Source organism: Dromiciops gliroides, chromosome 2 (assembly GCF_019393635.1).
Source record: "Dromiciops gliroides isolate mDroGli1 chromosome 2, mDroGli1.pri, whole genome shotgun sequence".
NCBI lineage: Eukaryota > Metazoa > Chordata > Mammalia > Microbiotheria > Microbiotheriidae > Dromiciops > Dromiciops gliroides.
The window spans coordinates 285,823,540-285,835,798 of record NC_057862.1 but is presented as its reverse complement, the minus strand read 5'-3'; the positions used below and the strand labels follow the sequence as shown (position 1 = coordinate 285,835,798).

At 41.0% G+C, this 12,259-nt stretch overlaps 1 protein-coding gene across 1 annotated transcript in view; it reads right to left on the bottom strand.

Moving 5' to 3' along the window:
- Window positions 1–12,259, bottom strand: part of SLC22A4 (solute carrier family 22 member 4) — a 99,704-nt gene that overhangs the window by 25,538 nt on the left and 61,907 nt on the right. Inside the window, exons 4-5 of the mRNA XM_043981318.1 lie at window positions 8,767–8,938; window positions 926–1,052 (exon numbers count right to left, since the gene is read on the bottom strand). Of these exons, the coding sequence (XP_043837253.1) occupies window positions 926–1,052; window positions 8,767–8,938 (299 nt within the window). The remainder of the gene's footprint in view (window positions 1–925; window positions 1,053–8,766; window positions 8,939–12,259) is intronic.

The following is a 12,259-nucleotide window of genomic DNA, read 5'->3' as shown; positions in this document are numbered from 1 at the left end:
TCTAAATCTCAGAAAATAATAGCTAGCATTTACACAGAACTTTAAAGTTTGCCAAGAGCTTTAGATTATATCATTTAATTCTCACAATAATCTGTAAAGTAGGTGCTATTATTATTTCCATTTTGTAGTGGAAGAAACTGAAGGTAAGAGAGGTTAAGTGACTTGCCCATGGTCGTACAATTAAGAGGTATTTGAATTTGAAATTGGCTCTTCCTGTCTCCAAATCCAGGACTCTAGATACCATACTGTTTCTCTCCCTATGTCATTCTAGAAAGTCATAAGAGTCTGATACTTCCTAAACGTGGAGGAACATAGTCTCAACTGCAACAGAACTAATGTCCTTAGTACCTTCATGCTTTAAAATGCAACCCCAAGCCCACCGTTTCCAATTGCCAGGAAACTTTCCCAAATTTACAACAAACTGGGAAAACCCCATATAAATCTCCCCAAATCTAACATTACCCTTATCAATGTGCTCTTATGGGGCCAATAAAATGAAAGCTCCCTGAGGGCAGGGACTGTTTTTTGGTTTTTGTCTTTCTATCTCTGTAGCTGTGCACGGGTGCCTTGCAGAAGGTACTTGCTTAATACAAGTTGAATGAATGAAAATTTAGATGTTCCATGGAGAGTCAGAAGGCACATCAAAGCCTCTATTTCACTCCTATAATGATCATTGGCTTTTGATAACCTGACAACCCCTTGGTGTCGGTTTCCTGTTGGTTTGCCCTATTTCTCCCATTGGATTATATGTGGGAAAGACCCCTATCAAAGTTCTCTTTGGAGCATAAAGAATTATGGACTTTGGGGCCTTTTATTTAATGAAAGCTCAATACATGTTTAAGTATGAGGAGCATAATGATATGTTATGGAGTTAAGTGTTCACGGTTGGCATATCAGAGAAGAGCAAGTGCCCACAAATGCTTACCTCCAAAGGATCGAATACTATGACAGGGGCTGTCACATTGTTCATTTTGGCAGCCTTTTGGATGATGACTTCCGCCTCTTCAAATCTTCCTTGGGATATCAACCATCGTGGGGATTCAGGAATAACCCTGGAATTGAGTTGGGGGGTTTAGTTCTTACAGGCTATTTATTTTGTTCTCAGAAGCTGTCAATTGCATAATGACAATAAAAAAATCTTTAAAAAGATTATCTTCCATAAAACTATTTTTTTAAAATTAAGATTTAGTTCTTTTCTTTTACTAAGAGAAAAACCTCTCGATTTCTCCCTAATCAGAAACTTTTCACTAGTGGGTACATATAAATTTAAAAGAGGTTTTTAGGAGTATTTGGACCAAGGTAACCCAAAACACAGGGTGATGGAGACATTACTAATCAACATAAGACATAAGTAGCCAAGGAGATATTCAAGGAGTTACCTGGGTATCTTTGAAAGACTGCATAGGAATTATGTGTTAGTTCCTTCCTTGTAGAGAGCCACTGTGGTGTGATTGAAAGAGATGCAAGATACCTGAGTTTAAATTCCACTGTGGGCACTTAGCTAGTTGCAAAACTGTAGAGAAATCTCTTAACTTGTCTAAGGCTCAATTTCCTCACCTATAAAATGGGGACATGTGAGATGGTATCTATCTCATAAGGTTGTTTTAGGATCAAAGGAGGTAATATATGTTGACTGTTCTGCAAGCCTCAGAGTATTACCTCAGGTATATTAATCTGGACAAAGATGACAGGGTGAGCTCTTGAAATATTTTTTAAAGGTTGAATGAGTCAGACAATCAGCTAAAATGAATTATGACCCCTGCTTTAGCAGAATTCCCTACATGAATGAAATCACAGGTCTTGATGACCCCCCCCCTTATTTCCTAAACCATGGAGGTGGCACAGTGGGTAGAGCACTGAACATGGAGTCAAGAAGACCCAATTTCAAATCCAACCTCAGACACTTACAAGCTGTGTGACCCTGGATAAGTCATTTAACCTTATCCACCTCAGTTTCCTCAGCTGTAAAATGTGGAAAATAATAGGATCTAGCTCTCAGGGTTATTGATAGGATCAAATGAGATAATATTTGCAAAGCACTTAGCACAGTGCCTGGAACATTCCTGGTGTTCAAACATAGCATCAGAGGACATAGCTTTTCCTGACCTTACCTAAGTTATTTCCCTTTCCTACTTCAGGCTCAGAATTTCTTAGCTTTCCTAAATTACCAACTATTGAGATTTTTTTTGTATTGTTTCCCTGGAAATTTAAATTTTATTTTAAAAAAGGTATTTGACATGTTTTTTCCTTGATATTAGTAGGACCCCCAGTACTAGTGATGACCTAATTGAGAACTGGTCAGAAATAATAACGTCACAAAAGCATCCCTGCTCCAAGCTCTCTTTCTTGTCTCTAGGCAGATGGATTATTGTTTTTCCCCATGAGATTGTAAACTCCTTGAGAGCAGAGACTGCCTTTTTTACCTTTCTTTGTATCCCCAGAATTTAGCACAGTGCCTGGAACATAGTAGGTGCTTAATAAATGTTTATTGACTAACTTGAAAAGATCCCACGTAAACCCATTTGCCTTAGTTTGAAACAAATGCCTATCTGTCTGCTGCCATATATTATTGAATAATGCTATCTACCCCAAACCCTCCCTGTTGAGTTAATCAACTTCCACATATAACTGCTGGGCCACTGAAATACATCTTGACCAATGCTCTTAGCAAATATGAATCTTGATCCTGGTGATATATGGTGTTTTATATCTGGATAAATATATACACAGATATTTTGTTCACATATACATATTTATATATATTTGTATATATGTATGCATATATATATACATGCACATATATGGAAGCACAGAATGATGAGATCTCTGTGTATATAAACACATGCATATATATGCATATGCTAAATATATATGCTCACACATGTGTATATATGTAAACTTGTGAATGTACATATACACATATCGTATTCTTCCATGTTTTGACAAATTGCAGGGGTCCAATGCCCCATGATCTCAGATGGCTGAGTCAATTATGTTTGTGCAAGACCAGTTGGTATGAGTAGGCAGCTTTGGGAGTTTCTCTATGAGACTCTCACCCAACTGTACAACACCTCTGGTTACACTCTGCTTTTCTCTCAACTGTAGAGTGCAAAGGAAGTTGGTTTTTTCCCCCATGTCTCCTATAAGGTAACACAACTTTGAGAATATGGCAAAGGCCTGAGGTTAGAGACACTAACCCTCATACTTATGAACAAAGGCAGTGCTGAGTTCTGTGTGATGTAGTTAACAAAAGGAACTCATAACTTGCTTGGTACCTATTAAGGAAAAAAAGTCATATCTAGGAATTTTTGTACTGGCATAAATATGAGAAACTGTGTTTTGGGTAAGTGACATTAAGTTTGCCCTCGGTTGGGATGGGAAAATACTACCCTAAGACCATGTGGGAGGATTGGGGGAGAGTGGCATAGAGACCCACAATATATCTAGAGAAAGTTTCAGGTATGGGCTGGGCAGGACAAAACAAGGCTTACCTCAGCACACCATTGGGGAACATCCTATTTTAACTAATGATTCTTGTTAACCAAGTGCTAAGGTTTTTGGTTTCTACACTGTTGAAAGACTCTAAATGTTGTCAATATCCTCTAAATTTGGTGCCCTGGGACAAAGCCCTAGGTAGGATCTGAAGGTTGAACAGTCCAACTGGATGATGTCTGCTATCGGGGATACTATGAGGCTAAAAAGCAAAAAGAGGAACCTAGCACTGGAGTTTGTGTAACACACACAGCTATTTAAGGGAATCAAGAAGTAGCTTCTCAGGTGGTAATATTTATTTTAGAAGCCTGAGTGTGGTGAAGAGAGGATGGAGCACTGGCATCTGGATAACTTTGGAAGTTTGTGAGCAGTAGCAGAATGGGAGGAATGATTCCCTGACTGTCCAGGAGGAAGAGTGAGTAGGTGAGGAGAGACATCAGTGAGTATGTTTGGAAGAGACAGTATGAGTGAGTGAGTGAGCCTTAGTGCTGAAATAAAATGGCAGAGTTGGTAAGCCCTCACTGTTCAGTGAATCCTGACCTTGAACCCCAATAATCTTGTTGCCTTGGGCAAGTGACAACCTTTCTGACCCCAAGTTTTCACAGCTGTAAAAGGAGGGAGTTGAAGTTGATGGCTCTTTTGCTTCCTCATAGTTCCAGATCCGAGATTTTATGACACTAGGTAGTAGGGGAGTGAGTGAATGATTTGGATCCCAGTTCCTTTTCCTCAATTATGCCCATGAGACAAGTGGAAGTAGCTCCATGTATTCTCGGTGCCAAACACCAGCACTAGGGTAGGAGCTAAACTCTCTAGGGATGTGCTATTTAGACCAACATTTTGCTTTTACGTGGGAAACATTGATGAGGCTGTGTCTCTCAGACCCATCAGACTCAGACGGATTGGAGCCAGCACTGTTGGAAGTGGGTAGTTTGTCAAAGGAGGTATGAGATAACAGTTGTCATTGCACAGAGTAAAAGCTGAGACAGCTTCTGCCCCATATCATAGTTATGCACTTGTATTTCCCCTGTAGCTTGGGAACCCTAGAGAAATACTATGTGAAGACAAGAATGGGTTATTAAAAGACTTGGGATAAAACCAAAATGGCAGATTTCTCCTTAAAACCAAAGCAGTTTTTAGCCTGCCATTAGGCAGCTAGGGGGCATAGTGAATAGAGCACTCAACGTGGAATCTGAAACCCTGAGTTCAAATCCACTTCAGACTCTTACTAGCTGTGTGACCCTGAGCAAGTCATTTATCCTTTGCCTCAGTTCCATCAATTGTATAATGGGAATAATAATATAGCATCTACCTAGTGTTGTTGTGATGATTCCATGAAGGCCCAGTGGAAAATGCTTAACACAATATCTGGCACACAGTGTTTGTTCTTTTGTTCCTTTTTTCCATAAGTAAAAGAAAGAAGTTGCTGCCTTTTCTCCACCTACCTGAGTCAGTCACCTTCTCCCCTTGCCAACCAACATCAGTGCACTATGGCACCTGATGTCACTTGGCCAGCAACTTCCCCATTTCAGGTGTCCTAAGCTGAACAGGGAGATGAAAGTCTACCTCTGGCCACCTGGCATGACCTGAGGTCCCCATGAGAAGATAGATTCAGATAGGAGCATCCTAAACATAACCCAGCTCAACAAGCACACAAATCAAGAAGGAAGAATGAGTGTTGGTATCCTCTAAGTCAAATCAAGGGCAAGGCAGGGAGGGCCACCAAGGAGACAGACTGGAGAAAGTTAAATAGGAAATCAGTAAATCTGGATGCATCCATTGAGTTGTACACACACAAATCCAAGCACTACATGAGTGGACATGTGTGAAGGTGGGGACTGAAGGGAAACTTCCATACCACAAAGACATTATAGATATAGCAGTAGTAGTAGTAGCAACATCCCATCCCAGAAAACAATATTAAAGAGGGTCTGGATGATGGTCAGAAGTGTAGCTTAAATCCCAAAATTATTTCCCTTAGACTCATAATATTAAAGGGAGCAGGTAGAGATTATTGTAGTCCACTATCTCCTCTCTCTGAGGAGAGCAGGGTGATCAACCTCTGGACCCAACCTTCTGCTTTCCCTGATGGCAGGATTAAAGACTTCTTTGGAGAAGGGCGGGGAGGGAGAGCAGATGCTAGAGATATTAATCTTGTCTCCATGTAAGCCACATCTGGACAGACCCATGTTGACACCCATAACCTACACAGGCAAAACAAAACAACACCTTCCTCCCTTCACTAACACCCCCCCCCACACACACACCTTACACTTGTCATTAAAAGGAAAACACCCCTTGAAGCCAAGGGGACCTGGGAGGGCAACACTTGGCCAAAGTATACGGCATGTAAGCACTGCTCCTAACCAGTCAATTCACCAAGGATACCTTTCTCTTGGGTCTTGTCTTTACCATACAGCTCAGTCATAGTCCCTGGCAAGATGAGCCCCTAGAGGTTCCAGACAGGTGCAGGCAAAAGGGAACACTCCATAAGGGCTAGTGTACCAATCAGGAAGTAGAGGAAAAGGCTTCGTTGTTTTTAAAGAACAAAAGCAAAATAGTTTCTCTTTGAATGGATCCTGTGAAATATAGCTGAGGGGTTTAAAAAGTTGGGGCCACGGTGCATTTGAATCCTAATGTTTTTTCCTTATTACTTGTGTCACCTCAATGCCTGTCTGGGTGGAAGATTCCTCATCTCAGGAAGCTAAGTGGTGTGGCAGACAGAATGCTGGGCCTGGAGTCAGGAAGATCTGAGTTCAAGTGTGATCTCAGACAGTTACTAGCTCTGTGACTCTGGGCAAGGCAGTTAATGTCTGCCTCAGTTTCTTCAACTCCTCAAATGAGGATCATAATAGCACCTAACTCTCACAGGGTTATTGTGCTGATCAAATGAGATAATATTAATAGGGTGCCTAGAACAATGCCTGGCACATAGTAGGTACTTAATAAATACCTATTCCCTTTCCTTCATCTGTGAAATAAAGGGTTTAGACAGGATGACCTGTAAAGGTTCCTTCCAGTTCTAAATTCTTTGAAAAGCTTGACTTCCTTCTCCTGACACTTCCCCTCCCTGCAAAGACACTTCAGGTTTATGTGATTAGCCTTAACTACAAGGCTGATAAAAAGTTGTTTCTGCTTTTTAAAAGAGTTCTAATACAGGGTGGCTAGGTGGTGCAGTGGATAAAGCACTGGCCTTGGATTCAGGAGGACCTGAGTTCAAATCCAGCCTCAGACACTTGACACTTAACTAGCTGTGTGACCCTGGGCAAGTCACTTAACCGTCATTGCTCCACAAAAACCCCCAAAGAGTTCTAACACACTTGAGAGGGAAGCAAGAGACCTAGAGATTCCTGCTCAAAAGGGAGAATGATTAAGAGGCATTTCTTCTTGGAACTTGTATCTTCTTATAGTTCTTGGTACTAGGATCTCTTACAATGGGATGGGGTCAACAAAATCAGCCAGTGGGAATGTGGGGTGGAAATAGAGTCTGTCTGGGTGGGGCTTCCCTTGGGACATTCACATGCCATTGCAGATCCAGGATGATTTCCCTGAGGCAGAGCTGCTTTATAAGGCAGTGGGTATAATGTCACTGTGACCTGCCCCATTGGTTAAGTTCGACAGCCTTTTAACCTGAGTGGTATTCATGAAGCATGTTGAGTAAGCATGAAGGTTGGTTCTTGGATTCAGGATAAGAAGGGGTCAACTGAATTGGACTTATTTCTAAGCCCTACCAGGCTCCATTTCAAACTTTGGGAGAAACATGGGAGGGGAAATATCATTGGCTCCCACACACTAAATTTATACTGGTGATCCATCAAAGTTATGGAGGCACTCATAGTTTGTATCAAGAAAGCAGAAAAAAAAAGGCCCAAAGCACATTTATGACTGTGGCACAGTGAAGGAAAAGGTAGGTAGGTATCTAGTTAGATGAATGTGAGTCATCATCAGATAATGCACATTGTGGTGTAAAGTGAAAAGGTTTTTATATTCAAAACATGACCAAAAACCATGCCAACCTTTAAAGTCTAGACATATTAAGCCTTGAAAAAAAACGATGACAGAGGTTTTCATGGTACTGAATAAGAAAGTCCCATAGTCCAACAGAGGCAGCTTTCCAGAGTTATTGATGGGAGGCTGGACTGTAGCCAAACCAAGGGTAATTATAAGGAATTTAATGGATTAAAAAAAAAAACCCTCTTAAAAGACAGGGTGCTTTCTCTTCCTGCTTCAATGTGAAAAATAAAAGAAATAAAACCACAAAAGTCACATCAAAACCATCCACAAAACCCAATGCTCAAAGGGGGTTGGATTAAAAAGCTATTTTTCATTTCTGTGCCTCCCTCAAATGCCAAAATAGGCAGAGGAAGATATTAAATTTACTACTCCATCCCTCATTCCTTCTGTTAAATGAATTCTATTTCAGCCAGACTTTGGGTCATTTTTCAAACTCCAGTACTATTTCAAGAGGGAATAGGCCACAAATGAGTTGTAAAAAGACCTGACTGGAAGGAAATTTTTATTTCTCTTTGTTTTAAAAATAAAAATTCTTGGGGGCAGCTAGGTAGAGCAGTGGATAAAGCACTGGCACTGGATTCAGGAGGACCTGAGTTCAAATCCCACCTCAGACACTTGGCACTTACTAGCTGTGTGACCCTGGGCAAGTCACTTAACCCTCATTGCCCAGCAAACAAAACAAAACAAAATCTCTCTCTCTCTCTCTCTCTCTCTCTCTCTCTCTCTCTCTCTCTCTCTCTCTCTCTCTCTCTCTCTTTTTCTCTCTCTCTCTCTCTCTTCTCACTTCTCTTTCTCTCCTCTCTATTCTTTCTCTCTGCCTGTAATTCTATGAAGATAAGCAAACATCTTAAACATTGTAGGGAAAGTCCTGTCATAGAAAAGTTGAAGGACTCCATATATATTCATAAACAGAAAAGACTTTTTAAAGGAAGACAGAAGTAGAAAGGGAAGTTAGCACATGAAAGAGAAAAACAAATAGCCAACAAAAAGGATGTCTGCAGGTTAAGATTCTCTACTCAGAGCAGCACTTTCAAGCCATCATGGAGGACACTAACCACAGTCACCACACATATCAGTGAGATGGAGCATGTGGTGTACTGGCCCCAAAACAGAAGCCTTGCTTCTGCTCTTAGCAGGCATCAAGCAAAAAAAAAAAAAAAGCCTGAAGCAAGGTAACATTTCAACCCAACTGGTGATTTTAAAAATTGTAGCTCCAGATGTGCCCCCCTGGAGGGGAATGCCTGTGAACATGGTCTCACTCACCACCACAGCGGGACACACAGCACCCCCGGCACGGTCAGAGCCAGTAGCAACATCCGCCAGTCTCTGATGAAGTAAGCAAACAGTGGCAGCAACATGTAGCCAATTGCAAAAAATATGCAAACTCCTAATGTAGAGAATATAATACGAACTGATTTGCCAAGTATCTCTGTTCCTGTTCAAAACAAGGGAGGAGTATTAGCATTGGAACTCACTTTAGTTTAACAATTGCTCTTAACAATATCATCCAACTTTGTGTTGGAAACTAGACTTCAAGCTAACCACATTCTTAAGAAAGAAGGAGGTGTTTCCCTGGGGATTCATATCAAACTCTAGGGAAGAAATAGTCTGGTGTGTCTCCTACCTCACAGTTTGGGAGAAGATTCCTGTGAGATTCTAAAGATAAAAAATGGGCCTGACTCACAGAGAGTGTAGCATACATGGTTAGAGGTGGTGGCTGTGTCAAATGTTTTAGAAAGTTTAAGCTGTGGGGGGAGGGAAGCTATAGAGATGACCATGACATAAAGACAAAAGGCATCAATGAAATGGATTAGAAAAAGCCACAACCATTATTGTATCTCACAAATGGCCTTCCTCAAAGTAAAGGCAAGCCATTCATCTGTTGGAAGAAACTAAGCCCTGCTCCCTGAAAGCTTAAGGAAATCCAAGGCCACTTCTGCAGTTAGTGGGCCTTGTTTTACTGTGGCAGAGGCCTTATGAAAATATCCCAAAGCAGCCTAGGAAGGTTCTGGAGAATAAATGTGTGTGTGCGTGGGGTGTGTGTGTGTGTGTATTTAGCTTGTATTTCTAAGAATGTTCTATGCAGATAAATGGGAGGAATTTCAGCTGAGTTTTTGTCTTTGTCACAAATGAAGATGGTCAACAAATTTATATTATTAACTCATTGGGAAATAAAAGAGGTGAAGATTGTTTTTGTTTCTAAGAGGTTATTGTGATCTTCCCAACCCTAAGGTATTTAGAAGGGGGGGAAAAACAGGACCAAAGTGAAGGGGAGGAATTTAACCCTTTACTTTCTTCTTTGGTTTTCCAGGATCTGGAATGAAAAGCTCCTCTGCAAAGAGTTTTTGTTCAAAGACTTGTTCCTGGGGCAGCTAGGTGGCGCAGTGGATAGAGCAATGGCCCTGGATTCAGGAGGACCTGAGTTCAAATCCGGCCTCAGACCCATGACACTTACTAGCTGTATGACTCTGGGCAAGTCACTTAACCCCAATTGCCTCACTAAAAAAAAAAAATCAAAGACTTGTTCCTATATAGGCAGAAACATTTCATTCCATTGAAAGAGAAGGGGGGGGCAGCTAGGTGGCACAGTGGATACACTTGACACTTACTAGCTGTGTGACCCTGGGCAAGTCACTTAACCCCCACTGCCCCACCAAAAGAGAGAGAGAGAGAGAGAGAGAGAGAGAGAGAGAGAGAAGGAAGGGCAGTTGCTAGTGTCTGGAATACAGACATCAAAGTAATCTGTGGCCAAAGACAATTCTGCTTTCTACATCCCAAGGCAATAGAACCTACTGAAGGAATCTCACCATCTATTACTGGATAGAAAACAGGCAGCGCTTTAGGATGAGGAAATGGCCGGATTTGGAGTCAGAAGACTTTGGTTCAAATTGCAGCTCTTTGGCCACATTACATTGGACTGGCACTGACCTTATGATTTAGCTTAGTCTAGGAGAAGGAAGGCTCATCAAGAGGAAAGCTTCTGGTGCTTACTAACCTTTGGACATTGAGGAGGTTGCTCATCCCCTCCTCCCTGCCCCCCATGGCCTCATTTTCCTGATCCATAAAGTGAGGGGATTAAACTAGATGGCTTCTGAGATCCTTTCCAGCTCAAAATCTATGATCTTATGGTCTGGCCTAGATGCACAAACCTATAGGAACTCTTTCTCATCACTGGCTTAAGTAAATTCAGTAAACACAAAACACTGTTTGCAATACTTGGTTGGTCTTTGAATACAGGCTCAGTGACATAGAGTGGTTTATTGTCCAGGGACTAGCACAGTTAAGTCCAGGGAGATGTCACCCAAGGGCTGCCCAACAGATGATTTTTTTTTTCCTCCCCAGATAAAGCAACTGACACATTCAGCTATTGAATAGTACTGGTCACCTGTGTGAGTGGAAGGCACACTTCACTGATGAAATCATTAAGCCTTAAAACATTAAAGTATATTCAGGGCTCTAATACATGCTAGAGCTGCAAAGATGTAAGTCACGCCCACTTATATGGTCCCCCCTATAACTGATCATCAGTTCCAGTTTCTCAGCATTTATCAGAGGTTAACTCAAAGGGTTCTTTTGATTACCTTCAAGTTCTAATGAGGAGAAACTACTCATGAAGTATACTCTAGGAGAAGGGAAATGGGTACTCAAAAACCTTTGCCATCAGCCAACTCTGCTGGCTTCATCACAGAAGCGGTAAACTTGGACTCAGAAGACCTGGGTTCAAAATGATTAGGATGCTTCTGCTGGAGGCAGCTCTAACCAACTGGAACTGTGATTAGTATGATTTAATTTTCTACCCTTTGTTCATTGTTCAACTACACACAGTAGTTTGTTCAGTAAATGCTTGTTGAATTGAATTGAGCATAACATTAGTTACTTGATTGTCTTTTGATAGTGTGTAACTTAAGAGTGGCATCATTCCAATCATTACAATAGGCAGTCTAATTGCTAGTGGCAGTGAATAGAGCCCTGGGTCTGGAATCAGGAAGACCTGAGGTCATATCTAGCCTTGGATACTAGCTTTGTGATTCTGGGTAAATTACTTAACCCCATTTGCTTCAGTTTCCTCATCTGTAAAATGAAGATAATAATAGCACCTACTTTCCAGGGTTGTTGTGAAATTCAAATAAGATAATAATTGTAAAGTGCTTAGCATTGGTGCTCAACACATAGAATGTACTATATAAAAGTTAGCTATTACCATTAAACATTTTTACAACCTTCTGAAGGATGTCTGCTTATAGTAGAGTATTTATTAAGATAGAGAAGAATTAAAGAAACATATAATCTTTATAGTATATGAATAGAACTTCAGGCTATATTCAGTGATAGGTCAGCTGTTTGTAAACAGAACAATGGTATTGGGATAACCAGCGTGGACCTTTGCTTGCCCCTGCTTGCTGTGGCTCACAGGCAGCTTCCTGGTTTGTATGTTCCCATCATCCTTCTGTCTTTTAGGAAAGGGAGTTTTGTCTGTTTCATTGTATCCAGAGAATATTCCTATTTCAAATCATCTTTTGGCATACTAGTCGGGACCTTTTATCTCTAGAAATCTAGAAATTTTTTTTTTACTTGGAAATTTTATAAAGAATCCCTGAATATCTAGAAAGAATCTCCTCTGGGAAGTATCTAGAGTTTCCCCAGGTCAGGGCTAGAGAGAGTTCCATGTCTCGGTTCCTGGGGTCAGAGCATTTTACAGAAGTTAGTGCTAAGGTCAGGGTTAGGAACTATCATCCTATCTGCTCCATTCCTAATA